At 55.7% G+C, this 26,027-nt stretch overlaps 2 protein-coding genes across 2 annotated transcripts; one reads left to right on the top strand and one right to left on the bottom strand.

Annotated features, from left to right (window-relative positions):
* Window positions 1–2,491: 2,491 nt before the first annotated feature.
* RBPJL (recombination signal binding protein for immunoglobulin kappa J region like) lies at window positions 2,492–13,956 on the bottom strand. Its single transcript, XM_024559648.3, has 12 exons — window positions 13,858–13,956; window positions 12,600–12,708; window positions 11,219–11,344; window positions 10,175–10,245; window positions 9,876–9,991; window positions 9,348–9,522; window positions 7,536–7,673; window positions 7,026–7,135; window positions 6,600–6,752; window positions 5,457–5,612; window positions 5,257–5,360; window positions 2,492–5,174 (listed from the first exon to the last, which is right to left on the bottom strand). The coding sequence occupies exons 1-12, from the start codon at window positions 13,877–13,879 to the stop codon at window positions 4,895–4,897; spliced, it is 1,560 nt and encodes a 519-aa protein (XP_024415416.2). The 5' UTR covers window positions 13,880–13,956; the 3' UTR covers window positions 2,492–4,894.
* On the top strand, window positions 12,344–24,936 carry MATN4 (matrilin 4). Its single transcript, XM_053927233.1, has 10 exons — window positions 12,344–12,676; window positions 15,082–15,195; window positions 15,871–16,440; window positions 17,033–17,155; window positions 19,088–19,210; window positions 19,307–19,429; window positions 21,137–21,550; window positions 21,645–21,797; window positions 24,353–24,459; window positions 24,542–24,936. Exons 2-10 carry the CDS (start codon window positions 15,117–15,119, stop codon window positions 24,599–24,601), a joined length of 1,752 nt encoding a protein of 583 aa, XP_053783208.1. The 5' UTR covers window positions 12,344–12,676; window positions 15,082–15,116; the 3' UTR covers window positions 24,602–24,936.
* Window positions 24,937–26,027: the final 1,091 nt, after the last annotated feature.

The raw sequence follows: 26,027 nt of genomic DNA on the forward strand, positions 1-26,027 counted from the left end.
CGTTTTGATGTCTGGCCAGTTGGTGTTCGTTCTCCGCAAGCTGTGGGCCCCCCATAGGGCTGGCTGAGTGACCTCGTGATAAAGGGGTGGCTTTTCACACAGGATGATCCCAGACAGCTAGGTGGAAGCCACAACGCCTTTAATGGCCAAGCCTCAGCAGTCACTCCTGTCACTTCCACCACGGCCTGTTGGTCACACAGGTCAGTCCCATTCATTGCAGGAGGGGACTACAGAAGGGCAGGGGCGAGACTTGTGAGAAGCTGTGTTAAAGGCTGGTGACCGCTGCTTGGTCGAGCTGTCTGAGTGGAACTTGGTACAATATTATTTCTGAGAACTGGGCAGGGAAGGCAACGTGCGTTTTGGACAATGCTGGGCCACGTCTCTCCCTGATCCTGCCAGTGTGTCTTCCCAGAGGCACTGCTCTTGTGTGGGGTGATTCCTTCATGGTGCATGGGAGGGCCGTCAGGCCAAACAGATGTCCCCTTGCCAGTAGTTTGGGGAGTGGGATAGGCAGGATTCTGAGATGAGATGGCCCCCAAGATTTCTGCCCCTGGTGCCCACAACCTGTGCTTCCCCTCCCTTGGGGGTGGGCAGGACCTGTAAATAGGGTAGGTGTCAGTACGCTGGAGAGCAAAAGTGAAGGGATTTGGCAGATGTGATGAAGGTCCCAAACTAGCTGATTTCTGAGTTAGCAATGAGGGAGGTTATCCTGGGTGGGCCAGGCTTAATCAGTGGAAAGCCCTTAGAGGAGGGTCTGGAACCTCCCTGATAGAGGTGATGCTCTCCCATTGACTTAGAAGCAGCAAGTCACCAGGAGATCTACAGCTACCAGGAAATAAGTTTGGCCAACCACCGTGTGACTTCGGCCCTTAATCACGGCCTCGGGAGACCCTGAGCAGGAGACACAGCTGAGCGGTGCTGGGACCCCTGACCCACGGAAACTGGGAAAATCAACGTGTGCTGTTTAACTGGCTACACTTGCTGTAATTGGTTATGCAACAGGGAAAGCTGATACAGGAGGTCACTCAGCAGCTTCGGACCATCAGCTTCCTCATCTGTTAAATGGAGAGACGGTACAATATTTGGATTATCTCTGAAAGTGCTTCTGAAGTAACCATGAGAGCAGCTAGCCCGTATAAAGTTGTTACAGTGGGCCAGGCCCCGTTGGAAGTGCTTCACATATTTTAATTATTTTATTCCTCCTGACATCTCATGGAGGAGGTTGGAATCAGTAGCAACTTGAGGGTAAGCTTGGCGGGGTGGTTTCCATGTCAATACTTTATAACCAAAAGGAGCCATAAATAGCTTGCTCACAAGGTCCTGCCTTTCCCCAGAACTGTGCCTGCTCTCCCATCCCCCCCCCCCGCCCCGCCCCAGGTGGCCCGCAGCCAGTTCTAGCAGGTGTTCACCACTTCACCACTGAAGGCATTATTGTGCCACCACTGCCCCGTCTTTGTCCCTTGCGGTCTGGACCACAGCCCAGCCTGACGGGGGCAGGGGGCCCTTTTTGGAGAGTATGGTCCAGTCTGACCCCTGCAAAACTTATTAGATATTGTCTTATTGGTTACCCTTAAAACCACTTCCTCTCTCCCTTGCCATCTGCATGGCCTATGCCCCTGAGCAGCCCGCATCCTCCCCAGGGAGGAAGGCACCTGAAAATTTCGCCCACACCGTGGTTATGAGTTGTTCCTTAAACAGAAGAGAGGGGCAGACAGACCCAAAGGCACATGCTTAAACCACGAAGCTAGCTAGTTCACGGTGGAACATCGGGCAGCATGAGCGCTGGTCAACTGGGAGATTTTGGAATGGAGATTTCAACCACATTCTCTGTGCCCCATAGCGGGCTCCCCGCCCCTGTAACACACCCACCCCACCTACACCTAGCAGCTAACTCAAAGTGTGAAATACTATTAGGGAGAGAATTAAAAGAATCTCGGAGCCCTAGACTTAGCATTGGGAGTATAGGATTCAAATCAGGCTCAGCCCTCGACCTTCTCTCAGAGCTTCATGGGCCTTCTCTCTCAGAGACTCAGTTTCCCCTTCTGTAAAAATGTGGAGAGCCCTGGCCAGCGTGGCTCAGCTGGTTGGAGCATAGTCCAATAACCAACAGGTTGCGGGTTTGATCCCCGGTCTGCGCGCCGGTCTGGGGATGTATGAGAGGCAACCAATCCACGCTTCTCTCTTGCATCGCTGATTCGCTCTCCTTTCCTCTCTCCCTTCTCTCTCTCTCTAAAAAAAGCAATAAAAAAGTCCTTGGGTGAGGATTAAAAAAAGGATTAAAAAACAAGGAGCAAATGTGAATGAGAGCAATGATTCTCAACCCTGGAAGGTTCTCATTCCGAGAGCTTGAAAAAGTAAATATTTTTAAGGACCCTAACCACTACAGGAAAACTCAACTTTCAGAAAGGGAACAGTGCCACCTTCTGGCGGCACTTTGTACTTGCAATCTCCAAATCTGCCAAAGCAATGCGATGCAATTTGGTATTTATTGGGCCCCAGCTCAATGCTCTAGCATTATAATGCACCCTCCAGGATATTCAGCAATTAGTTCCTTTCCCCTTGAAGCTCACAGTCTAGAGGGGACACCTGAAATGTACATAAAGCCCTTTGTTCTAAGGCGGGCGGTGAGTGACAAAGTCCCAGTGAGGTTGTCCACAAGGTGCAAAGCCTGGAGCCAGGGCTGATTTGTGAGCATGTGACCTGTGTGGTCACCATAGGCCTTGTGTTTAGTAGGCCCCTACCTTGATTTCATGCTCTGCTGTGGCTGTCTTGAAATTCTTAATAACTTTGACACAAGGGGCCATACATTTTCTTTTTGCTGGGGCCCCACAAATTACGTAGCAGGTCCGGCCTTGGGGAAATCTTGGAGGAAGTGACATCTGAGCTGGGTGGGGGGAACAGGGCAGTGGTAGAAGGAGAGGAAGCCTATTTTCACGGGGAAGGAGAGGTGGAGTCAGGCCTTAGACCTCGGAGACAGGATGGTGTGGGGGAAGGAGAAAGACGATCAGGGAGTGAGAGGGGGCTAGTGGGGGGAGTTTGATGTTCATGGACTCAGACTCAGGGCTAGGAGGACTTCCAAGGACAGTCCAGCAGCTGGACCTCTGAGGTGGCAGGCTTGCAGGTGGGACCCAGGGTCCCAGGGGGTCCTGAGGGGAGTTCGGAAGACAGCCCCATGGCTGGGCCCGGGCTTTCATGCCGACCTAGGTCCTTGGCGTCCAACAGCCTGCCTTGTGGAGCGGCGGTGCAAAGTCCTTGAGGGCAGGGCTGGATGGCCCTTGAGCCCCAGCTTCCTGTGTGCTTGGAAACCCCTCTTAGCCTCCTCACAAGTGGCTTCCTGCTTCAACACCATCACAGGCAACGGCTCGAGCTCCCCTGGTGTGCCGACACTTCTCCTGTCGGGGACACTTCCCATTCAACTTGTGCCCTGCATTCCTTGGCCAGGCTTCACTCACAGGGGCCTCTGAGGGTCTTCAAACAAACTTCTCCTCCCCTGTCATATAGCAGGTTCAGCCCACTGATGGAGACCTTGGGCAAGCTAAAGGGCAAACCTCTTGGGAAATGTCAGCATCTTCTTTCTCATGGGGCTTTCCATGTTCTGGGGAGGAGACTTGCAGGGAACAAGCCCCTCCTCAGAGTTCAAGGAAGGTGGAAGTGGGTGTGTGAGCACCCTGAACCAACATTTCAAACCGGTTCTCCCCACTTGGCCCCAGCAGGGGCTGGGAAGGGTAGCTGGCACCCTTGATATCTGTGTCCCCGGTTCCAGCAGCCTGAGCCAGGACACTGCCTGGTTCTTCTGCTTCCCTGCAGAGCACGGACCAGGCACAGGGTGGGCAGGCTGAGCAGGGGTGGATTTTGACTTGGTCCAGGGTCCCCCTGCAGAGCAGCTCCTGCCTTGGCTGGGTTACTGCCTGGCTGATCCCAGGAGTTCTGCCTGGGAAAAGTTTTATTGGGTGTCCTGTGTTAGCTTCTGGGCCTGGGGTGCATCTTTGCCTGGGGTGGGGGATAGTTCATAGGATAACTCATCGCCAGAGCCGACAGGTGGCCCCTACAGCAGGGACAGGGGTCAGGGATGCCAGCGTCTTCTCTAGAAAAGGCCCAGAGTGTAGGCCCTCTGCTCCTCACATGGGGTCTCCTCCCTCTGTGTGTGAGGGTGGGGGACCCGGCACCTCTCTTCTTGCACAGGTGGGTCATGCAGATTAGACTCTGCCTTGGATTGGGGGTGATACTAGCACAGCAGAGGGATCCCTGATCCTCAGGATTTCATCCTGTTGGGCCTGCAAGAGAAGTGCCTGTGTGGACAGTTAAGGTGACAAGACCTTCCCACTGCCCCAGGCTGCCCTCGAAGGATGTGAGCCCGTGAGCAAGCACAGGCTGGGGTGCGGGGCCTGGCGTCAGCTGTAGAGAGTACAAGGAAGGGCGACTTTGTGGCCTAGGGCAGAACCAGAGCTCCAGGCGCGCGGTGCTTCAGGACAGACCTGGTACTCCCTTCGTGACACTCTGCTTCAGAGTCTGGAGGCCATGCCTGGGTGCATGAAACTGCACTCTGGGAGGCGCAGAGGCAGAGAGAGACAAAGATGGAGGGAGAGGGCACACCCATACAGAGGCTACAAAGTTACTGAGGGAGAAAGAGAGTGTTTGATTGAGAGAGTGAAGCAGAGGTGAAGGCAGGGACAGCCACACTCGTGACTGGCTGCAAAGAGAGCATCACTCAGGTCGCATCTTCCTAGATGACGAAGGAGGAGGCGGTGGCTCATGCAAGACCCACAGGGCCAGGTTTCAATGACGAGAGCCTCCCGCTGCTGCTCCGACAGGCCTTCCCTTCCATTGGCAGCAAAGGGAGCAGAGAGCAGGACCTAGGACCCAGGAAACCCGCCTGGGGCCAACCTGGGTGCGCCTACGTCTGGATGAAGAGGTGGAAGTTGGTGCGGGTGAACTCATGGTGGATGCTCTCCAGCAGCGCGTCCGCGTCGGCCTCGGTGGCAGGCTGGGGGACCCCCGGGGGGCCAGGCCGCACGCTGTATTCCGGGGTATAGGTGAAGGAGAAGGCGCTGGGGTAAAAGAGGCCGTCGGCACGCACCAGACTCACCGCCACTGTGATGGGCGTGCGCAGCCAGCGCCAGTCGCTGCCAAAGGCGGCTACATCAGGCACCACGCACACCAGGGACCGCGGGCTCCTGGGGGTAGAGCACGGAAGTTAGGCCCGCAGTGACATCAGTCAGCGCTGATGACAGCACCCTCCTCTCCCTGCTCCCATACCTGTACATGGTTTCGGCCTCCACGTCCGCGAACCACACCTTGAGCCCCGCGTGGAAGTTCTCACCGTGGAGCTCCAGTGTGGCCACGTCACCCCCTCCACTCAGCTGGGAAAGGGTGGCACCAGTTGATGTGGGGGAAGGGGTGGCCAAGGCCTGCGGCCCTCCCTTCCTATCACCCCACCCCCCAGCACCTGGATTCACCTCGAGGGTGCTGATGAGGGGCACTGGAGTGACCGGCTCCTGGGTACACGCCAAGCTGGTGCTGAAGGAGAACTCCACCGACTCGGTGCCAATGATGGTCCAGCAAGAGCTGTCGTTAAGCAGTGCCCTGTTAGCCTCTTTGGGGCAGGGGGAGGCCTGGGAGAGACCCGAGGGGACAGGTAGAAGCTGTGAATGATGGCCGTCAGCGCGGGCGGAGCCCAGTAGTGCCCGGGCTTTCGAGCTCCCGGTTCCAGGCCCAGGCTTTTCCGTTTACCTGCCCTGCCCTGCGAGCTTGGACAAGACCCTGCAGTTCTCCCAGAGTTCCGTACGTTCGCTGGGGTGAGCTGGTTGCTAAAGGTCTATTTTGTTAGGGTTCTAGAATTCTATATTTAACACCATGTAGTTCTGGGCCCTAACATTCCACAATTCTAAAATTGCTCGGTCATTGTATTTTCTACATATTATGACTTTATCCCTCAGCATTTCGTGATCATCTTCCTTGGGGAGTAGTATTGCTTATTTATTAATAACAATTTCTCTTGCCCTGGCCAGTGTGGCTCAGTTGGTTGGAGCATCGTCTTGTAAACCAAAATGTGGCAGGTTCGATCCCTGGTCAGGGCACATGCGTAGGTTTCAGGTTCAGTCCCAGGTCAGCACGTGTAAGAGAAGCAGGCAGTCTGTCGATGTTTCTCTCTCTTTCTCTCTCTCTCTCTCTCTCTCACTCTCTCTCCCCCCTCCCTCCCTTCCCTTCTCTCTGAAATCAATAAGCATGCCCTTAGTTGAGGATTAAAATAATAATAATAAATTTCTCACATTCTACAATTCTATGACTTAAGCTTTGTGATTCTAATAGTCTTTGCTCAATAATACTCACGACTATTACGTATTATTATTTTAATTTACATTTTACAACTTTATGTCCCAACATTCTATGACTCTAATATTCTTTGGAAAGAGGTATTGCTTAGTAATAGTATTACTTTTTTTTTCTACCTTCTCTGACGCTGTCCCGGTAGTCTATGATTCCAACATCCCCTAGGGGGCAGTATAGCTCACTGGGAGGATGATGGTGGTCTTACATTCCGTAGTTCTCTGCATTCTGACTTTCTAAGATGCTTGGTGCTGATATTCTCTGCTTCTCACCTGGAACTGCACCACCTTCTCTGTGGCAAGACATAAATAGGTGCCGCCGCCTCCAGGAGGACCACCAGGAAACTGGAATGCACACTTGTGCAGCTGGGAGATGGGCTCGTCCACGTCAAGGAGCGCACACTGTTTGGCTACTTTGCGGATGATCTACAACAAAAGGGTGGCAGGGAGTGTGGCAGCACGGTGACTGGGTCCCCGGAGGCCGCCCTCCCAGCCAGGTTTCTGCCCCTCCAGTAGCCACGTGGGCACTGGCAGATCCCCTCATGCCAGTAGCCCTTTACCTCTCTCCAGCCCCACAAAGAACTGAGTGTTCTGGCAGAGAACTGGGTAAGTGTCTTCATGCCTTGGGCCCTCACCTTCCAGCCCTGCCCACGTGGGCCACACTTTCTGCATGGATCTGGGGGCTCTCCCTCCCCATACCATTGGAGGTAGCGTGATGCCCGTCACAGTGCAGACGAGCCGCACCAGGGAGCCGTAGCGTACGTAACCCTCTCGAGGTGGGAAGTCCCCCTGGGAAGGGCAGTCATCAGCTGAAGATAAAAGAAAGGAGGAAAGGAGGGTTCCAGGGGGTCCCAAGCTTCTGCCCTTCTTGCCTCTGACTCCACCCCACTCACGCCTAGATCCTGGGGGTAGGGTTGGTGTGTAGGAAGGCAGCTAAGGCTGAAGGTTCCCATCCTGGAGGGGTCATTCATGGTCATCCTCACAAATGCCCCCCTCCCCCCAGCCCCAGGATGGGTGCTAGAACCAGGGACCAGACTGGACACCAGAGTCAGAGGAGCTTAGGTGGGTCACTGATTCCCAGGGACTTTGGCAAGGCTTTCTGTGCTTCAAAGCCTCAGTCCCGGGGACGGAGTTTGCTTTCCTCGAGGAGTTGTGGGAAGAGTAAACAAGCTAGCGAAACACCCAGTCCTGGCCTGCCGTTGCGGTTACCCAGGTGCAGCGTGAAGGCAGCCCACTGGCGCGCGCTGGCCACGAAGGCCCCGTCCTCCACGGAGAGGTAGCGCGTGGAGACCGTCTGGGAGCGCAGGCGGTTGAAGAGGGAGACCTTGGAGCCCGAGGATATGCACACTGTGAGGGAGGGGAGATCAGTGGGACAAGGGACATGGTTTGGTCCCTTGGACGTGCCTGACACATCTGAGCCTCTGTCCCCTGAGACTCTTGGACTCCTGTGCACACTGGCTTAGACACACTGAGAACTCACATTTCACAGCTATTTACCTGGTGTACCTGCCTGAGACCTGCTTCTGCACTTGCGCCTGCTCCTTTTGCTGCCTGGGCATCCGTCAGATCGATCAACAGAATTACCAAGTATTCACTATGGGTCTGCTTTGCAGCAGGCACTGTGCTGCTGGGTACTGAGCACCAGAGCGTGAATTAGGCTCAGTCTTGCTCTGGAGGAGTTCACAGTCTCAGAGAGGAGAAAGGAACATGAATATAACATTTCAGGCTAATGTCATAGGATTGGGTTAAGGAGGGCTTCCTGGAGGAGGTTGTACTCTCAGCTGGGGAGCACGAAGCAGGTAGGAGGGCCTGGGGGGCTGTATACGCAGAGGCCCTGAGGTGAGAAACAGCAGTACGGTGCTTCTAGGGCTTGACATGGATCTCTCCCAGCCTGACTCGATTTTGACCACCTGGGGGGAAAGCACTGAGTCGTCTTCCTCTCTCCCCTCACAGTGCTGCGCATTCTGTCGGTGCTCAATTTTTACTTAGTCCAAGTTCCCAGCCATTGAGTAATAGCTACCTGTGTGTGTCAGGTAGTGTTTTAAATGCTTCATAGGCGGTAGTTCCTTTGAGCCTTTCAACAACCCTCAGAGGTAGGTAATACTGTCTCTACTTAAGACAGCAACTTGCTGGCGGTCACTCCACTAGCGAAGGGTAGAGCCGGGATTCAAAGCCAGCATCTGCCCGGCACCCATCACACTGTACCGCTTCTCTCCTGGGCCCCCTCCTGACATGAAGGGTCAGCCAGAGCACTGCTGGACCTGAGACAGCCTTCAGGGTTCCTGACAGACAGACAGTAAGTATGGCTAGGGGTACGAGCTGGGCGCCGGAGTCCCACTGACCCAAGTCCAAATCCGGGCTGGGCCACTTCCTAGTTGGCCAATCTTAGGCAAGTCCCCTGGAATAAAATAGGCCCAAACGTTTGTGAAATGAATGGATGAATATTCCAAATCTCATTTTTCTCATCTACAACATGGGGACAGTGACCTTGACAGTTGGCGCCCAGGATGGGACTTGTCTCAAACGGCCTCTGTGATCTGCTATGCGTGTCTCTCTCCCCTGCTGGTCTACGTGCTCCTCCCAGCAGACGCTTGTCCTTGTTTTACAGGAATGCAGCACCTAGCACAGAGCCAGGCACAGGCCAGGCCCTGAGTGAATATTTCAACTGAATTTTATCATCACTTTTATTGTCTTTTTATTGTCACTTTTAATCTGTCTTTAGTTCAGCACCTGCTGGCCATTTGAGGGGCCCCCAACACCCCTCAACACACACTCCCACACACATACCTTCAAGTCTCGTTTCTGTCCCCTCTGCTCTCTCTGCTCTCCTTTCTCTAACTTCTCCTTCCCAGACCTAAGCCACCAGGGCTCAGGCAGACCCCGCCCCTCTGGGCTCAGACTCCACCTCTTCCACTCAGACCGCACCCCTACAATCCCGCCTCTCCGTCTCCCCAATCCAGCTGTTGCAGACTAGACGGCACCTCCCCACCCTGCCCAGCGATTGAGCCCTGCCCCGCTCACGGTCGGTGTTTTTCAGTGACTGCTTCTTCTGCGAGGGCTTCGAGATGACCTTGATGAGGCGGCTGTGGAAGGTGCCCAGCTCCCGACCCCCTCGGAGCACGAGCCGCAGCACCAGCCGGAAGTGCTTCCTCTTGTCGGCGTCTGAGATGTACAGGGTCTTGGCGCAGCCGAATTCCTACGGGGTTCCGGGGATGGAGCCAGCGCTTCTCGGCCCTCCGGCCTCGGGATGAACCACCTCCCCCAGTTATCTGACGCCCGGCGCTTCTCGGCCCTCCGGCCTCGGGATGAACCACCTCCCCCAGTTATCTGACGCCCGCGCCGTCGGGCGTGACATGAAGTGGCATGGTCCAAGCTCCGGGCGCACGCTGCATGCAGAACCTCGGTCTCCAGGCCCCCCGATACCGGCTCCCTGTAGGGGGACCCCCTATACCTATAGTTCGGCTTCTGCAGGCGAGTAAATGAGCCTTCCTCCCCAAGGAAGGGGCAAGGAACGGAGCAGGACTGGGCCCCCCTGCCATGCACTCTCACCCTGGAGTCGGGCTGCTCCTCGAAATTCAGTTTCTGCGTCTCGGCGGCGCTGCCGGACGCGCCGTCCAGCCCCATGTAACCGCAGACGGTGGGCCCCGTCTCCCCCGCCTGGTGGGCTGGAAAGGGACGCCCGCAGGCTCTGTCTGGAAGGACTCGGAAGAGACACAGGGCCAAGGCAAGCCTAGTTTTCGCCGCCAGGGGGCGCGGCGAAACTGCGTCTGCGAACCGCCCCGCTCCCACTCTCTGCTGCGTGGTCCCTCTCACCCAGGAAGGCAACCAGTCCTGGAGGCTGTCCTCACCTTGGCCCTGCACTGGCTTCACCCTCCAGCCGGGACCTGCGAGGTAGACACAGGGCGGGGGGCAGAAGAACCTGCGGAGACACGTAAGCGCTGGACTCAGGTGTCACCTCCCCTGGACCATCTTGTAGGCATCTCAGTTGATAGCAGAAACGCGAAAGAATCCCCCTCCACCTTTCCCACCACCCTCGCCAGGCTTCTCCGTGGCTGTGAGCCCCATTCACATCCGAGCCTTCTTTTTCCACTCCCCTCACTCAACCCCTCAGGAAGTCCTGTCAACTCCACCTTCCAAACCTACCCAGAACCCACTGGCTTCTTACCGCCTCCACGTTACTTGTCTTCTTAAAACCCACCGACGGTTTCAATTCAAAGTCCTCACATGATCTGGGCCCTGCTTACCTGCCCAAGTTTATTTCCTACAACCCCAACCTCCCTTCTCAAACTGCCTCCGCTCTATCTTGTACCTGGAACAGGCCAAGGCCAAGTGGGTTCAGCCTCGGGGGCTGTGCATTTCCTGTTTCTCCTAATCGGAATAGCTTCCCCCAGATTTCCACCTGTCTGGCTCCATTTTCACATCGAAATCTCAGCACAGATGTGATCTTGACCTTTCTAGCTGAAGGAGCCCCCCTTCTGTTCCTATGACATTGCACTGTTCTGTCCCCTTCTAGCTCTCATCGGGGCCTTGTGGGGACTTCACCGCCTGCCTCTTCCACGCCAGAATGAAGATGCCATGAGAGCAGGGACCGTGTTCGTCTCCTTCAGCCGTGTGCCCAGTGCCCAGCGGTGCTCAGAGGGCCTGGCACTTGACAAGCAACTTGACTAGTTGTTGAATGAAAGAATGAATGAATGTGTGAATGGAGGGACTGTAGATTCCCAAGGAGGTTCTGCTAAAATTAAAGTGGGCATTATTGGTGACTGAGCAGAAAGGCCCACGATCTGTCAATAGCTAAGCCACAGGTTCTACCCAGGTTCTAAAAGACACTACACGGGGAGGAGCGCATGTGGCTGGACGCCGAGGTGACCTGGGAGGGCCGCTGAGGCACCTACCGTTTCTCATTCCCGTAAGATTTCTGGGCCACCTTGGCGTGCAGGATCCGTACTGTCTGCTCGCACTGCTGCTGCAGGCACCGGCGCACGCCTTCCCGCAGGACTGTGGTGCGCTCTGGGGATGACCTGGGAGGCCCGCAGCAGGGAGTGTCAAAGGGCGAGGTGCCAAGGAGCTCGAAGCGCTTAGGTTGAATGAGATGAAGTTCTAGTGGTGCCCCCTCGTGGTCAGGGCGAGGAAGTGTTAGGTAAGGAAGGGGACGCCTGCAAGTTGTGGGCTACATATTTGGGCTGCGCGGTGCTCAATGAGGCCTGCACGGAGCCCACCGGGACCACCCAGGCGCCACTCTGCGGGTCTGGCCCCACGCCCACCGTATCCTGGAGCACTGGGGAGAGGCCCCCTCGGCACAAAGGCCGCACTTGTGTTGGCCTTGGGATGGAGGCAGAGTACGTGAGGGCGTGTAGCTTTCCCGGCAGCCCGAGGGGAGCCACCCCAGGGCAGTGTTGATGCCAGGGAGGAAGAGCCTGTGCTAGACCCACGGACGACAGCACTCTCTGGCCTGCTGGCAGACGCCTGTCTGCACATATGGGAAGGCCCCAAAATCGTGTGCGTGGGTGGGGGGCGGATTTCAGTTTTTCCGTGGGCAAAGTACCACTCCCTTCCCCCTTCCTTCCAAGAGCAGGGGCCTGCTAGTGTCTCGGCTTTATTTCCCTAAATCTCACGGCCTTCATCGACCCCGTGGAGTGGGCCAGGCAGAGCCTAGGGGGCCTGATGGCTTATCGGCCTGGAAGTTTTGACAGGTGAGGGCAGGCGGGCCCAAGACTTAAGCAACTGCAGAGAACGTGTAAAGCAGGCCCTCACGGCAGAGATTGGACGGACCACCAGGTCTGGCCGGGGAGAACCGTGAACCCTGAGGCTGCCCTTCTGCATCCTTTGCCCTCTTCGCAGGACCAGTGTCGGAGGCCTCTCCTCACTCCTGGAGGGGACACTGGAGGGCAAGAGCCGCGCCGCACCCTCGGAAGCAGGGCCTGGCAGACGGCGGCCCAGCCAGGCCCCGCTCCGCCCCTTGGGGCTCTCCTCGGGGAAGTGGCTCGGAGGCCTCCAACGCATTCCGGCTGCGGAGAGGGTGGCCGCCCAGCCTCCTACTGCACGGAATTCCAGCCCCGCAGCCCCAGTGGCGGCTCACAGGGCGACTGAAGCAGGGGCCGCAGATCTGGCCCCGCCCCGGCCCTCGGGAAAATGGGGGATCGTCCTGCCGGTGGGAGGGGTCGCAGCCCGCGCTCCCCCTCCCCATCCGCCAGCCCGGGTTAAATGCGGCCGCCGCCTCCGCTCCCTCCAGCCGCCTGGCAGTCCCCACCTCGGGCACGCTGCCCGAGCCGTTACCTGTTCCAGCTGCCCGGGAGGCTCCGCCCGTCGGCTCCGCTCTGCGGCCGCGCCTCCGAGTCGTCCAGCAGGTTCAGGTGAGTCAAAGGGCCTGGGGGCGCTGAGGGGTCTGCGAGGGTGCAGGCCGCCAGCCAGACCAGGCGACAGTACTTAACTGTGGTGCCCGCATTGGACCTGCAGTGCCCTTCGCCGTGTCTGGGGCATCCTTTCCAAATTGGGTCCCCACCTGCAAGCCCACCAAAAAGGGGCGGGACGTTTCTCCTAATCTCCTCCCCCTAGAGACCCCCAGGAATGTCCTCAAGGTGTTTATTCTTCAGCCAACTCTTGAGTTATTCACAGAACTGCCTTGCGAGCGCACTTTCCCCACCCTAAAGGCATCTCCAAATCTCTCATTTAACGCAGGACTAATTAACCCCCCGAGGACCTCTGGGTTCTAGCGTCAGCCTTGTCACCACGTTGCTGTGTGACTTTGGGGGAGACACTACCCTCTCTGGACCTCGTTCCTCTGTAGAATGAGGGGGTTGGAAAGGTGATGAACTTTGAAGAAACTGCTATTTTGACTTTCTGGGGTTCCTGGGGTGCACCTGGGGTGCCAGGTGAGATGTTTGCTCAAGCCAAGAGCAGGATAAGGGGTCCTTAATCAAGATTTGGGGGTCTCAAGGCTTCTGAAAGTAGGAAAGGATGAGAGGTGGCAAAGAGTCCTTGTCCCTTTACCTGCGTGCTCCCCCGGGAGTGCTGGCCTCAGCTACGGCCCACACCCTCCCACCTCCAGCCCCTGGCACATCTGGCTTAGTCACCCTCCCACGAAGGACTCTGCCAGGGGGATTTTTGTTCTTCCACCAGGCCTGAAAGTTGAAGGCGGAGAGGATGGGGGACACGAAGGCCGCCTAGAGTGAGCTGCAGGCACGCGACCTCGCTCAGAATAGGCCCGTTCACGGAACTAGGGGGAGGGGCGGGGCTGCGGTTGGGTTCGGGGCGCCTGGCCCCCTCTACCAAGAGACAGCAATAGAAAAATGGCTAACGCAGCTTCAGCACAGGGCGCGGGGGTGGGGTAGAGAGCAGAGGGAGCGAATGGAAGGAAAAGAGGTTCGATGTCTCCTGGACATCAGGTTGCCAGGCAGCTCAAAAGGAAGAAAAGGAGCAGAGTCCGAGGTTCCTTTGCAGCTCAGCGAGCCGCCTTCTTGGGCCTTACTTTTGCCTTCTGTACAATGGGAGACTTTCGTGATTCGCAAGGGGCCTCGGGAGGGTGAATGCTCACCTGCTGCCCCCACAGGGTCCATGACCACGTTCCGCAGCCCCCCGGCCGCTCACTCACCGCCCTCTGGGTGCGTCTAGTGCTGTTGTCCTCAGAACCCTGCTCACTCCTGCCCCAGGGTCCTCGTGCCGGATATATCCTACCCGGCCTTATCTCAAGTCCCCGGGGCTCCCGGCCTGCTGTTTGCTCTGTGCGGGGCACCTGCTGGGCAGATGTGGGCTTCCCACGGCCACCTAGCCAACGAAGCCAGACCTTGAAAGGCGCCCCCTGGCTGCTTCTCCTGAGAGCTGGCGGGAAGTGGAGACGCCAAGTCTCAAATTCAAGTGGGGGGGGGGGGTGTTGGCCAAAGCAGTGCCTGCTGCCCCCTACGCTCCCAACACAGTGAAAGGGTGCGCAGCCCTTCCCTGAGGTCTACGGATGCACCATGCGTGTCTGAATGTGTGTGTGTGTGAGAAAGAGAGAGAAAGAGAGAGAGAAAGAGGGAGGGAGGGGGGAGGAGAGAGGACAGCCGCACAGAGGCGCCTTGTATGCGTAGGCAGTAGGAGACGGGATACCTGAGGTGGGGAATGGCTTCCTTCTGCAGAGGTTTTCTTCCAGGGGAGACGAGGGCGTGGAACACGGTGGCTTGTCCCTGGAAACCCCTAAGCATAGGATTGTATCCTGGCTCAGCGCTTTCTTGTTCGGAGACTTTGAGCACCAGCGTTGAAGTTTTTTGAGCCGGTTTCCGAATCTACATAATAGCAACAGTAACAGTCTGTCTCACGACTTGTCAGAGGACTAAACGCCACAGTGCATGGGAAGCGTTTAACAGGGTGCCTGGCATGGAGGAAAGTCTTTTTCTTTTTAAATTGTGTATATTTTTATCTACTTCTATTTATTTGCAAAGCAGAATTCCTTGTGTTCCCCAGAAATTTCACTGTAATGAAAATTAATTATTATGGCCTTGGCCCATGTGGCTCAGTTGGGTGGAGCCTTGTCCCTTCCTCCAATCGATCTCTCGCTCTCTGTCTCTCTCATGGATGTTTCTCTCTCCCACTTCCTCTCTCTCTCAAAACAATGAAAAAATATCCTCAGGTGGGGGTTGAAAAATTAATGATTATGAAAGCATACCCAAAAGTAGAAAGATTAGTAAAATAAACCCATGACCTTCCTCCACCTCCCAGTGCCCATCACCCAGAAGGAGTTCTGCAAATACTATGATTTTGCTATTTCCCATCCTCCCTCCAGGCTCCAACACCTCTGTTCTCTGCCCCCCAACTGCCATGAGGGGCCTCCCATGCCCACCGCTGCTCATGCTGCTGCTCCTCCTCCGGCCCTGGGAATCCCATCTCCAGTTTGAAGGTGAGCCCTCACCAGTGAGGGGAGAGGCACAAAAGCAGGTTTTCTGTCTGCACCCCGCTAGGCCTGCTTTGGGACCCTCGGGGATGGCTTCCAATGCACCATTTTCCCTCTCTGGGCCTCAGTCCCTCCTTGGTAGGAAGTGGCTTAGAGGTAACAAAATGGCAGAATGCCCATTTGGTATTGAAGTAAAAGTTAATTGAAAAATCAGGAGATGCCACATAAAAATTCCGATTTGGGACTTCTCTCGAAAAATCCAAGGATCTGCTAACATGGGGTCCACAGGCCTGCGTGGCAACATTGGCCGGAGCTGCCCACTTTAGGAAGGCTCTCTGGGCGTCCACCGCCCTACCCTACCAATTCACTCATTTATGTTGCCTGCTTGGCCCCTACAAGCATTTGAGTTTGCAACATTCCCTCTCCCTCCTCCGAATAAGTAAATACCTCCTCAGAATAGCTCTCAGAGCTGTAGGATAGAGAATTGGTGAAATCTCCCAGCCCAGGTCCTCAGCAAATCCTGGGCGAGTGAATGTACCTCACTTGCATTTGTTAGGCTAACTCTGTGTGGGCGCCGTTATGCAGGGGTAGTAAGTACCCTTCCGCCCTGGGTTTCCCTGGGGATCTCCTCCGAGATGACGCTTTGCTGACCTAGGAAAGTCCTTTCTGATCTCCCCGTAGGTCCCAGGTGCCGTACTGGGCCCCTGGATTTGGTGTTTGTGATTGACAGCTCGCGCAGCGTGCGCCCCTTCGAATTCGAGACCATGCGGCAATTTCTGGTGGGCATCCTCCGCAACCTGGACGTGGGGCCCAACGCTACGCGCGTGGGCGTGATCCAGTATTCGAGTCAAGTGCAGAGCGTCTTTCGGCTTGGCGCCTTCTCGCGCCGCGAGGATATGGAGCGCGCCATCCGCGCTTTGGTGCCGCTGGCGCAGGGCACCATGACCGGGCTGGCGATCCAGTACGCCATGAACGTGGCCTTCAGCGTGGCTGAAGGCGCGCGTCCTCTAGAGGCGCGCGTGCCACGAGTCGCTGTCATCGTGACCGATGGGCGGCCCCAGGATCGGGTGGCAGAGGTGGCGGCACAGGCGCGCGCCCGCGGCATTGAGATCTACGCGGTGGGGGTGCAGCGCGCGGACGTGGGCTCCCTTCGCGCCATGGCGTCCCACCCGCTGGACGAGCACGTCTTTCTGGTTGACTCCTTCGACCTTATCCAGGAGTTTGGCCTGCAGTTCCAGGGCCGGCTGTGTGGTGAGTTAGGAGAGTGCTGGGGCGAGACTGAACTGCCTAGAATCCCACCCCATCCCAATGGCCCGCCCACTCCAGCTTTAGCTCCGCCCACCAGATCGTAGAGTCGCTCAGGCCTGAGGCTCGTGCTGTGTCACAGGCCAGCTCTGCTCACTTTTGCTCAGGCTTCGTCCACCAGGAGCAACACTGGGCGTGCCTCCCACCCACGATGAGCTGTGTGTGGTTTACCACAGGCTTAATGTCCAACACAGGAAACACCGCCAGTCCAAGCTGAGAGCAATGGTCCACTCCCAAGAGTCGTGTCCGCCCACAGGGCACGGCCACGCCCACTCACATTTTAGCTCCTCCCACAACCTTGAGTTACTCCGCCTACCTTGATTCTGCACTTCCCACCTTTCTATCTTACCCCTCCGTGTCCCATTGACACATCTAGCCCTGCCCCGCCCTTATGAGCCTATTCATCGGCCCTATTCCGGCCCACCTGAGTCAGCAGGCCGTCCTTGATCATGGTTCCTGCCTTTGGCCCCATCCAGCTCTCTTATTGGGGGGTTCTGCCCATCTGTCCCCTGATGATTCTCCTCTTGTGTGTCCTCAGCAAAGGATCTGTGTGCTGAGGGGGGACACGGCTGCCAGCACCAGTGTATCAGCTCCCCGGGCCTGTTCCGCTGCGCCTGCAACCCCGGCTACCAGCTAGCAGCAGATAACAAGAGCTGTGTGGGTGAGAGCGACTCCTGCCCTGCACTCCCACTGCTCCTGAGCCTTCTGTGGCTCCCCATTGCCCCAGCACCAGCCCAGTGGTTCTGGAAGGGCCTTTGGAAGTAAAGGCCAGCTCCCTCACGTTACAGGTCTAAGAAAGGAAAGGTATGCCTGGAGTCACACAAGTCCCTGGTGGGACCAGAGCTAGAAACCTCTACCCCGCAGTTAAGCATGCTTTCTGCATCCTTCTGTCCACTCTGCGGCTCGTCTCCCACCGGGCTCCAACACACTGCCCACACTGGCTTGTGTCTCCTCCCAGGCACATCTTCACAGTTGCCGTAACCTAGACGCCGTTGGGGTCTTCAGTTAGGGTCTCCGTGCACCGCCACCCCTGCCTCGTACGCGCTGCCGTTCCTGCGGCAGCTCAGCTCATTCTGGGCTGCTCACCTGGGCTCTCGTGCTGCTCCGCTCTGCACCTGCGAGCCTTTCAAGGCCTGATTCTTCATTTCTGCCTTCTGAAAGGCCGCGGCACACAATGTTCTGCTTATATAACCGGGACTTTCCTTTTTCGTGTGCGTGCGCGTCCTTTCCTTTGATCTTAACGGCAGCCACCATGCCCTGAGTGCCAAGTCAGTATCAGATCTCCGGCTCTGAGCGCGGCTACGTCATCTCTCAAGCTCACAGTTACCTGGAGACAGGTCAGGTGATTCCCCTAACCCAGGTGTCATCTGGCGTCTTCTTGTTTCTAGATCAAAACTGGCTTGAAGCCCCACGTGATGACCCGTGAACATCCCAGTCCGCCCCCCAGATCTCTGGAAATTCCCCAGGTGCTTCCTTTCTGTGGTCCCCTCTCACTCTGAGCTCCTGCTGGATTCACTCGGTTTATGGCTCGTCCCTCAATTCCTCAGCCTCACACATGCTGTCCTTGTTCCACGTGTGTGAATCAGCCTCTTCCTTGGTTTACACACTCGTGAGCACGAGGGCATGTAAGTTTCCTTCATATTTCCATTTTACAACAGAGGTGTGAATTACATCCAAGTCAAGTCAAACACACACACAGAAAAGGACACACCCATTTTTTATGATTGAATGTTAGGCCCCTTTGACCCTGAAAGCCCGCAGTCACCCCTCCACAACGGACTGTTCCCTGGCACCTTCAACCCAGAGTCACTCACCTTCACACCATTTGTCTCTTCCTTTGCTTCCTCTCTCCACTCCCATCTTTTTTCCAGAAACCCCAAACTCCCACTTTTGTGCGCAGGCTAATTCACCCTCCCCAGGCCCTACTCCCCAGGGCAGCTCTAGGCCACCTTTGCACCTCTAACGCAGCAAGATACTCCCAGGGCAGCAGCATGCCCTCCTTGGAGGGAAGCTGTGAATAGCAATCGCTCTCCTCCATTATGTCCCCGTTTTGCAGGTGGGGACATGGAGGCTCAGGCCGGTGAAGTGGCAGAGTCTGGTTCTCTATTAGCCAGTGAGCATCTTCAGGGCAGGGACCCTGTCTTCTGTGGATTCCTGGCTTAGTAAGGGACACTCTGAGGGTTCGAGTTGACAGGGGCACCTGGCCCAGAGGAAGGAGGCCAGTGCTTATAGAAATCACAGATGTCTGGGGACTACCCCAGGCTAATGAAGTCAGGATCTTCGGGAATTGGGGTCCAGGCACCGGTGTTTTTAAAAGCTGTGCTCTCGGGGCTGAGAAGCAAAGCCCCGAGGTATATGCCATCCTCCCCTCTTCCTCAGTCATTGACCTGTGTGCTGAAGGCACTCAGGGCTGTGAGCGTCACTGTGTCAGCTCCCCAGGTTCCTGTTTCTGTCACTGCCCAGCTGGCTTTGTACTTGAGCAGAACCAGAGGAGATGTAGGGGCCGGCGAGCCCCTCCCCCCACTAGCACCCCAGACTGAAGTCTGCTGGCTCCAATCAGGAGTCACGCCTAGCTGCCTCCTCCTCCTTCCAGTCATTGACCACTGCAGCTTCGGGAACCACAGCTGCCAGCAGGAGTGTGTTAGCACCCTCGGTGGGCCACGGTGCCGCTGCAGAGAGGGCCACGACTTGCTGCCTGATGGGAGGAGCTGCCAGGGTGCGGAGGGGTCTCCTGCATTGTGCAGAGGGGCGGGGTGGGGGTCTTGGTTGGCGGAGCCCACCCTGACTCATCCTGACCTGTGTCTCCTTCAAGCCCGGGACCTTTGCAATGGCGTAGACCATGGATGTGAGTTCCAGTGTGTGAGCAAGGGCCTCACCTACCACTGCCTGTGCCCTGATGGGCGGCAGCTCCAGGCAGATGGCAAGAGCTGCAGCCGTGAGTTATGGGTGGGAAGGGGTTCTGTCTGTCCCTGCCTCCCTGCTCGCGTTGGGAGAGTCCTTGACTCTGGTGTGAGTGTGGTGTGAATGTGTGGGTATGGGTGGTGGTGATGGGGGGTGGAGGGTGTGCCATGCCCTGCCTCAATTCTCCACCCTGGTGCCAAGGTTAACTCCTAAAATACATATTTGCTCACACTCCTCCTTTGCTCAAAGGCCATCTGTGGCTCACCGGGGCCTATCGAATCATGATCAAATGCCTTACCCCCAAGTTTTTCAAACGGTGGGTGCAACCTCATTAGTGGATAATGAAACCAAATGAGGGGATTACAACCAGCATTAAAAAGAAAGAGAGGGACCTGATTAGTGTGGCTCAGTTGGTTGGGTGTCGGCCTACAAAGTGAAAGGTTGCTGGTTCCAGTTCAGGTCCGGACACGTCCTGGGTTGCGGGTTCGGTCCCCGGTCAGGATGTGTATGAGAGGCAACCAATCGCTGTTCCCCTCTCGCATAGATGTTTCTCTTCCTCTTTCTCCCTCCCTTCCCTGCTCTCTAAAAATAAATAAAATCTTAAAAAGAGGAAGAGAGAAAAAACAGAGTTAACAGCATTGCTTCATGAACTTAATTTTAATGATATGTAGTATGTCACGATGTGTTATTTTCATTTTTACTCTGGGTTGTGCTCAAGTTTTAGAAACCACCACCCTAGCTCATTACAGTCTAGCTTCAGCCAACCCCATAAACCTGTCTGGACATTTTAGCCACACTAGTCCTGCGCGCTCCCGAACGTGTGGAGAGCTCTCAGCTTCCCTGCCTCTGCACAGGGAACATCCTGTTCCCACAATCTAGAATGTCCCTTCCTGCCTTGGAGAACTCCTACGCATCCTTGAAGACCAAGCCAAATGTCACCACCTCCATGCAGCCTTCCTCACCAACTCCAGGAAAAATGAATTGTTCTTCCCATGGGCTCTCTCTGCGTGCCCCTCTATTCTAGCATTTTCCTTAACTGTAACACATGGCTCATCCGACAACTCTGCTCTGCCCTGGTTTCCTTATGGGTCAGGATTACTCTGCATTGATTGTTGGACCCTCGTCAGGGCTCGCAGAGTCCCTGGCTCACAATGGGGAAGTCCACGCTGCAGAATGATTGGGAGCATGGGTTTGAGGGTCAGAGAGACCCGGTTTCAAATCCTGGCTCAGCCATTCCTAGCCATGAAATCCAGACCAAAGCATTTTACCCTTCAGAACCTGAGGTTATAGAAAATGGGGACAATCCCCAAGGTTATCAGGAAGATGGAGAAAAAATATATAAAGCACCTAGCCCAGTGTCTGGTGCATGGTCAGCTGTCAAGTAACAATGTTTTTGTTTTTATTTAGCATTGTTAAAACTAGTAAAGTGTTTAGAGTTCTGTCTGATACATAGTAGATGATCAATAAATAGTAACTCTCGTGGTTGTGGGTATTATCATTATCATCATTATTAAAAAGGTGCTTTTAGCAGACCGCCTGGCTTGTGCTTAGCACTCAGTAAATGGCGAAGGTTAAAATGATGTAACAATAGCACATCACGCCAGTGCCCAGCACAGGAAGGCCTTCACACATGGTATCTGTTATGCAATAAGTGTGTGGGAATGAACGCCCAGATGTGTAGATGGCTGCTGCTGGCTGAAGTGCTGGTTCCTCCATCCAAGACCTTCCCCTCTCTGTGCAGGGTGCCGGGAAGGCCACGTGGACCTGGTTCTGCTGGTTGATGGCTCCAAGAGTGTGCGCCCGCAGAACTTCGAGCTGGTGAAGCGCTTTGTGAACCAGATTGTGGACTTCCTGGACGTGTCCCCCGAGGGCACGCGTGTGGGGCTGGTGCAGTTCTCGAGCAGGGTGCGCACGGAGTTCCCGCTGGGCCGCTATGGCACCGCAGCAGAGGTGAAGCAGGCGGTCCTGGCTGTGGAGTACATGGAGCGCGGAACAATGACCGGGCTGGCGCTGCGCCACATGGTAGAGCACAGCTTCTCTGAGGCGCAGGGTGCGCGGCCCCGCGTCCTCAACGTGCCTCGCGTGGGCCTGGTCTTCACCGACGGCCGCTCCCAGGATGACATCTCAGTGTGGGCAGCACGCGCTAAGGAGGAAGGTGGGCTTGGTGCCGGACGCACTGGTCTGGGGTCGGGTTGGACGCGGGGAGGTGGCTTTTCTGAGGTCTGGGGCACCCCCTGTCTCCCCTGTAGGCATCGTCATGTACGCCGTGGGCGTGGGCAAGGCCGTGGAGGAGGAGCTGCGCCAGATCGCCTCGGAGCCCGCGGAGCTGCACGTGGCCTACGCCCCTGACTTCAGCACCATGACGCACCTGCTGGAGAACCTCAAAGGCAGCATCTGCCCGGGTGAGCGCATCTGGCTGGGGAGCCCTCCGCGTCTCGCACTGCCCAACCTCCGCTGTCTCCCCTTACTGTTGACTCCTCAGCCTTTCACAGAGGCACAGCCAGGGCAGGGGCTCACTGGACAGAGCCTTGTTACTCAGAGCGCGGGCCACGCCCCAGCGGAACCGCGCATTCCCACTCTTTCCAGCCCTCACGAGTCAGGCTGTGCACTTTAACAAGCCCCGCAGGGTGTTCATGTGTATGTCAATGTTTCAGAGGCGCTAGACTAAGCTACCTGTCCCCCAAATTAGTGGGTGTTAAGAATAGTTTGGGGAAACTTTTTCAAAGGAATGCCAAACGCAGCATTTCTAAGTAGAGTCACATCATAGATTTTAGTAACTTGCTGGAAGTCACCTTCCCAGACCCGGCAAAGTGGCAGGACCTTGTGTATTTTGAGTACACAGAGCTACGTATTTTCTTTCGCACGATGTAGCCCATGACCGTGATCTGTCTACTTTATCTGGCATTCAGCTGAAGAAAAGGGGGGGCAGTGCCCTCTGTGGAGGGGAAGGGGCCGCCGGACCCGTGTGGTGTGCTGTGCTGTGCATGCCCCGTGGGAGGTTTTGGGGGGTAATTTTACCATAGAATCTATACTAAGATGTGACTCTTCTTTCAGAATACCAGGCCCTACCTCCAGAGCTAGGTTCAGTAGGGCCGGGCCGGGCCTGGGAAATGCTACACACACACACACACACACACACACACACACACACACTGCTAGTCCTTGAACAACCCTTGCACTGCAGAGGACCACTTATATGTGGATTAAAAAATATGCCTGTGGGTGGACCTGCCCAGTTCAAATCCATGCTCTTCATGGGTCAACTGTGTTTTCCATCCGCAGTTGGGAGCCTGCGCCGGCAGAAGGCCGACTTAAGATGCACACAGAGTTTTAACAATGCAGCGGATCAGGGCTCCTAATCCCCACTTTATTCAAGGGTCAGCCGTATACACGTACATACATGTGTCTGGTATATGCATATACACACATACACATGTACACATACACCCCCTGGGCTAGTTCTAATAATTAGTCAGCGTATTGTGGAGGCAGTGGATTAACTGCTCCTTCAGGGCTCTTTCTGTCCTGGCTCTTACGTCCCACACAGTGAGACTTTGGACAACTCACTTAACTTCCATCCGTACCTTAACTTCCCTCTTCTGTAACAGGGGAGGGTGCTGGCTGCCCAAGGTTGCCTCCAGCTCTAGAATTCTAGGTGGAATCTGGGCTCTGTGATTGAGGCTCTTCACTAATTGGCTGTATGACCTTGGGCAGATCCTCCCCACTCTCTGGCCCCTGGTTTCCTTCTGTGGCAAGTTAAGAGTATTTTCCAGACAGTCCTCAGTACCGTTAATGACGTGACAGACAGCAGTTTGCTAAGGGCATGTACAAGATTGAGAAATAACTTTTCAAATCATGGCCCGGGCATTGTGCTGCCACGTTAAAAATGGCACATGTTTATAGAATGTCAGTGAATCTAGGATACCATCCATTGTCAACTTCACCGTTACTTTCTATACAGCTAAGAAAAAAGCAGGTGCCAAACTTAATCGTAAGGCACTTATTTTGATTTCAGAGATGTTGAAATGTGTCGGAGACAGACTTGGATCCGTGGTTCTTAGACATCAGTGTGCATCTGACTCACCCAGAGGTTCAAACACAGCTTGCAGGAGGGCCGGCTGAAGCCAGATGGCTGGGCTCCAACCCTGGTGTTTCTGACTCAGGAGGTCTGGGGTGGAGTGTGAGGATTTGCATTTCTAATAGCTTCCCAGACGGTACGATGCTTCCAGGCCAGGAACCACACTTGGGGAACCGCTGGTCCAGTTCAAATACACTCTCGGGTATCTGCTGTGCCCGGCAGTGCTCTTGATCCACGCTCCCCGATAAGGCGGCCGTGGGCTAGGTGTGCCCATTTGATTGAAGTGAATTAAAATTAAAGAAAGTTTAAAATTTTACTTCTTTAGTCACACTAGCCACATTTCAAGTGTTAAATAGCCACGTGGGGCTTGCAGCTACCGCACCGCACAGGACAGATATGGGACATTTTGTCACAGCTCTATTTGGAGACTGCTGCTGTGCGCTCTTGGTCCTGCCAGTGTGGCCCACGGACCAGCAGCATCAGTGGCCCCTGGGAGCATCTCAGCTCCCTCCCCATTCTGAATAATAGCCTGTATTTTAATAAGGTCTCCTGGTGATTCTGAGCATGAAGTTTTGAGAAACACTCTTCCAAGATGGGCACATGCACTCGCAGATCATAGAATCCTCAGCACCAGCCCATGGATAGGTTTTCTCACTGAATCCGTTTTTACAGATGAGGAGACTGAGGCTTAGAAAGGTTGGGCGGGGTTTCCAATATCTCATAGCTACATAGCTGGGACTCTTCCCAGGTCTGTCTGAACCCAAAACTCAAACACCCAACCACAGGCTGGGTGGAGGTATATATCAGAGGGCCTCGGCCAGGGCAGGCTGGTCCTCCTGCAGATTCTTATTCCCCCAACTCTCTGTGCCCGGCTGGCAGAGGAGGGCATCAGCTCGGGGACAGAGCTTCGGAGTCCCTGTGAATGCGAAAGCCTCGTGGAGTTCCAGGGCCGCACGCTGGGGGCGCTCGAGAGTCTGACTCAAAACCATATCCTTTGGGGATGCGGGAGCCAGCTAGGGTGAAGGGGACGGGAGCCCCACGATCCCCAACGACTTCCTTAACAGCTCACTCGCCCAGCTGACGGCGCGCCTGGAGGATCTGGAGAACCAGCTGGCTACCCATATGTGAGGGCCACGGTGGCCGGGACCCGGGCAGGGGTGACCCCGAGGACTGTGGGGGCCCTCGTGTGCCGTCGGGGCACTGGGGCTGCTTGAGCCTGAGCCCCTGGGGCTCGGGCTGTTGGAGACAAGGGGCTGGCGGGCTCCCAGCACTGCGTTCGAGCTGGCCTCTCTGGGACCTCAAGCCTGACTGAGGGGAACAGGCGGGCGCGTGCTAGATCCGCACGCCCTTGTCGCACGCTGATGCGCTCAGTTCTTTGTTGGATTTCTTTTTTGTTTGTTTGTTTTCTTTTTCTTTAAAAAAAAATCTGGTTTCTGTGGGGTCGGTTTGTGGGTCTTGCTATGCCGCCGGGGGGGCGGTGGGGGTGGGGGGGGGAAGGGGGATAGGCCAAACGGAGTGCGCTCCAGCGGCGCCCGAGCGGCGTCTCCGCTCTCCGCTGGAGAAAGGCGCATTGTGCGGGGGTCGGCCTGGGGGGCAGGGAACCGGGCACTGCTTCCCCCTCCTTGTTTATTTAGCCTAGAACAGACGACTCCTTCTACCAGCTGCGGGAAGGGAGGGGGCTCCACCGGAACCCTTGGGGTCTGCGCAAGTCTGTGCCCCTGCATCCACCAGAGGATCGACCGATTCACTCTCTGGCCATGCCAGTCTCCTAGTGCCCCCAAACCTGGCTGAAAAACTGCTAGAACTGAACGGGAGAAGTTGGTGCGGAAATAGAAGGCAGTAAATGAGCCCCTAATAGACTGAGAGGGGGCTGGATAGGTGAGTTTCGCCTGGATTGTATCTCCCTCCTGCACTAGGTAGGAAGAAGAGAAGGTACCAGAAGGACCTCTGGCACAGAGCAGGCCTCTGCCTGCCCAGCCTGTGACCCACACTGTCTGCCTCCGCTCCCTGCAACAAAACCCCTAAAACCAGCCCTCTGTGCTAACGATCATATAGACCAGTACCATTTCCCAAGTGCATGGAAGAAAACGCCAAGATTAAAAATGCTTCCAGTCCTAGAGTGATTGTGGGCAAATTACTTTGGGTTTGTTTCCATATCTGTACAGTGGGGATTGACCTTGTTCCCCCCAGGAGTGATGGTGAGAACGGAGGGAAGCATTCTAAGGCATCTGACATCGTCCCTGGCGTTCAATTAGTGGTAGCTATCAATTCTTCTTCTAAGAACAGCTAACATGTTCTTGAGCACTACTCTAAGTGATTTGCAGGTACTTTCATTTTATCTTTACAACCACCTTGTGAGGCAGGAATCATTGCCTTTATCATCCCCGTTTTACAGACCTTTCAGCCAAGCCTCAGCCTATGGCTGGGATTTCTGCAGGTGGCCATGGCGGGTTTTACAGGTGAATGATGTGCGAGCGTGTGGGGTTAGGGGTGACGGGAGTGTGTGGGGCCAGGCTGACTGAGAGGTACTTGGACTGGAGGGTTAGATGGGCTG

The sequence above is a fragment of the Desmodus rotundus genome, chromosome 6, assembly GCF_022682495.2.
Source record: "Desmodus rotundus isolate HL8 chromosome 6, HLdesRot8A.1, whole genome shotgun sequence".
Classification (NCBI taxonomy): Eukaryota; Metazoa; Chordata; class Mammalia; order Chiroptera; family Phyllostomidae; genus Desmodus; species Desmodus rotundus.

Bases quoted from the DNA above. Each gene is read 5' to 3' on its own strand.
- MATN4 (XM_053927233.1), top strand. From the start codon at position 15,117: ATGAGGGGCCTCCCATGCCCACCGCTGCTCATGCTGCTGCTCCTCCTC. The intron at 19,211-19,306 runs GTGCGGAGGGGT...GTCTCCTTCAAG, and splicing joins TGATGGGAGGAGCTGCCAGG to CCCGGGACCTTTGCAATGGC. The intron at 19,430-21,136 runs GTGAGTTATGGG...CTCTCTGTGCAG, and splicing joins AGATGGCAAGAGCTGCAGCC to GGTGCCGGGAAGGCCACGTG.
- RBPJL (XM_024559648.3), bottom strand. From the start codon at position 13,879: ATGGACCCTGTGGGGGCAGCAG. The intron at 9,523-9,875 runs GTGAGAGTGCAT...GGAACCCCGTAG, and splicing joins AGGAGCAGCCCGACTCCAGG to GAATTCGGCTGCGCCAAGAC. The intron at 5,361-5,456 runs GTGAATCCAGGT...ACCCTTTCCCAG, and splicing joins CCCTCATCAGCACCCTCGAG to CTGAGTGGAGGGGGTGACGT.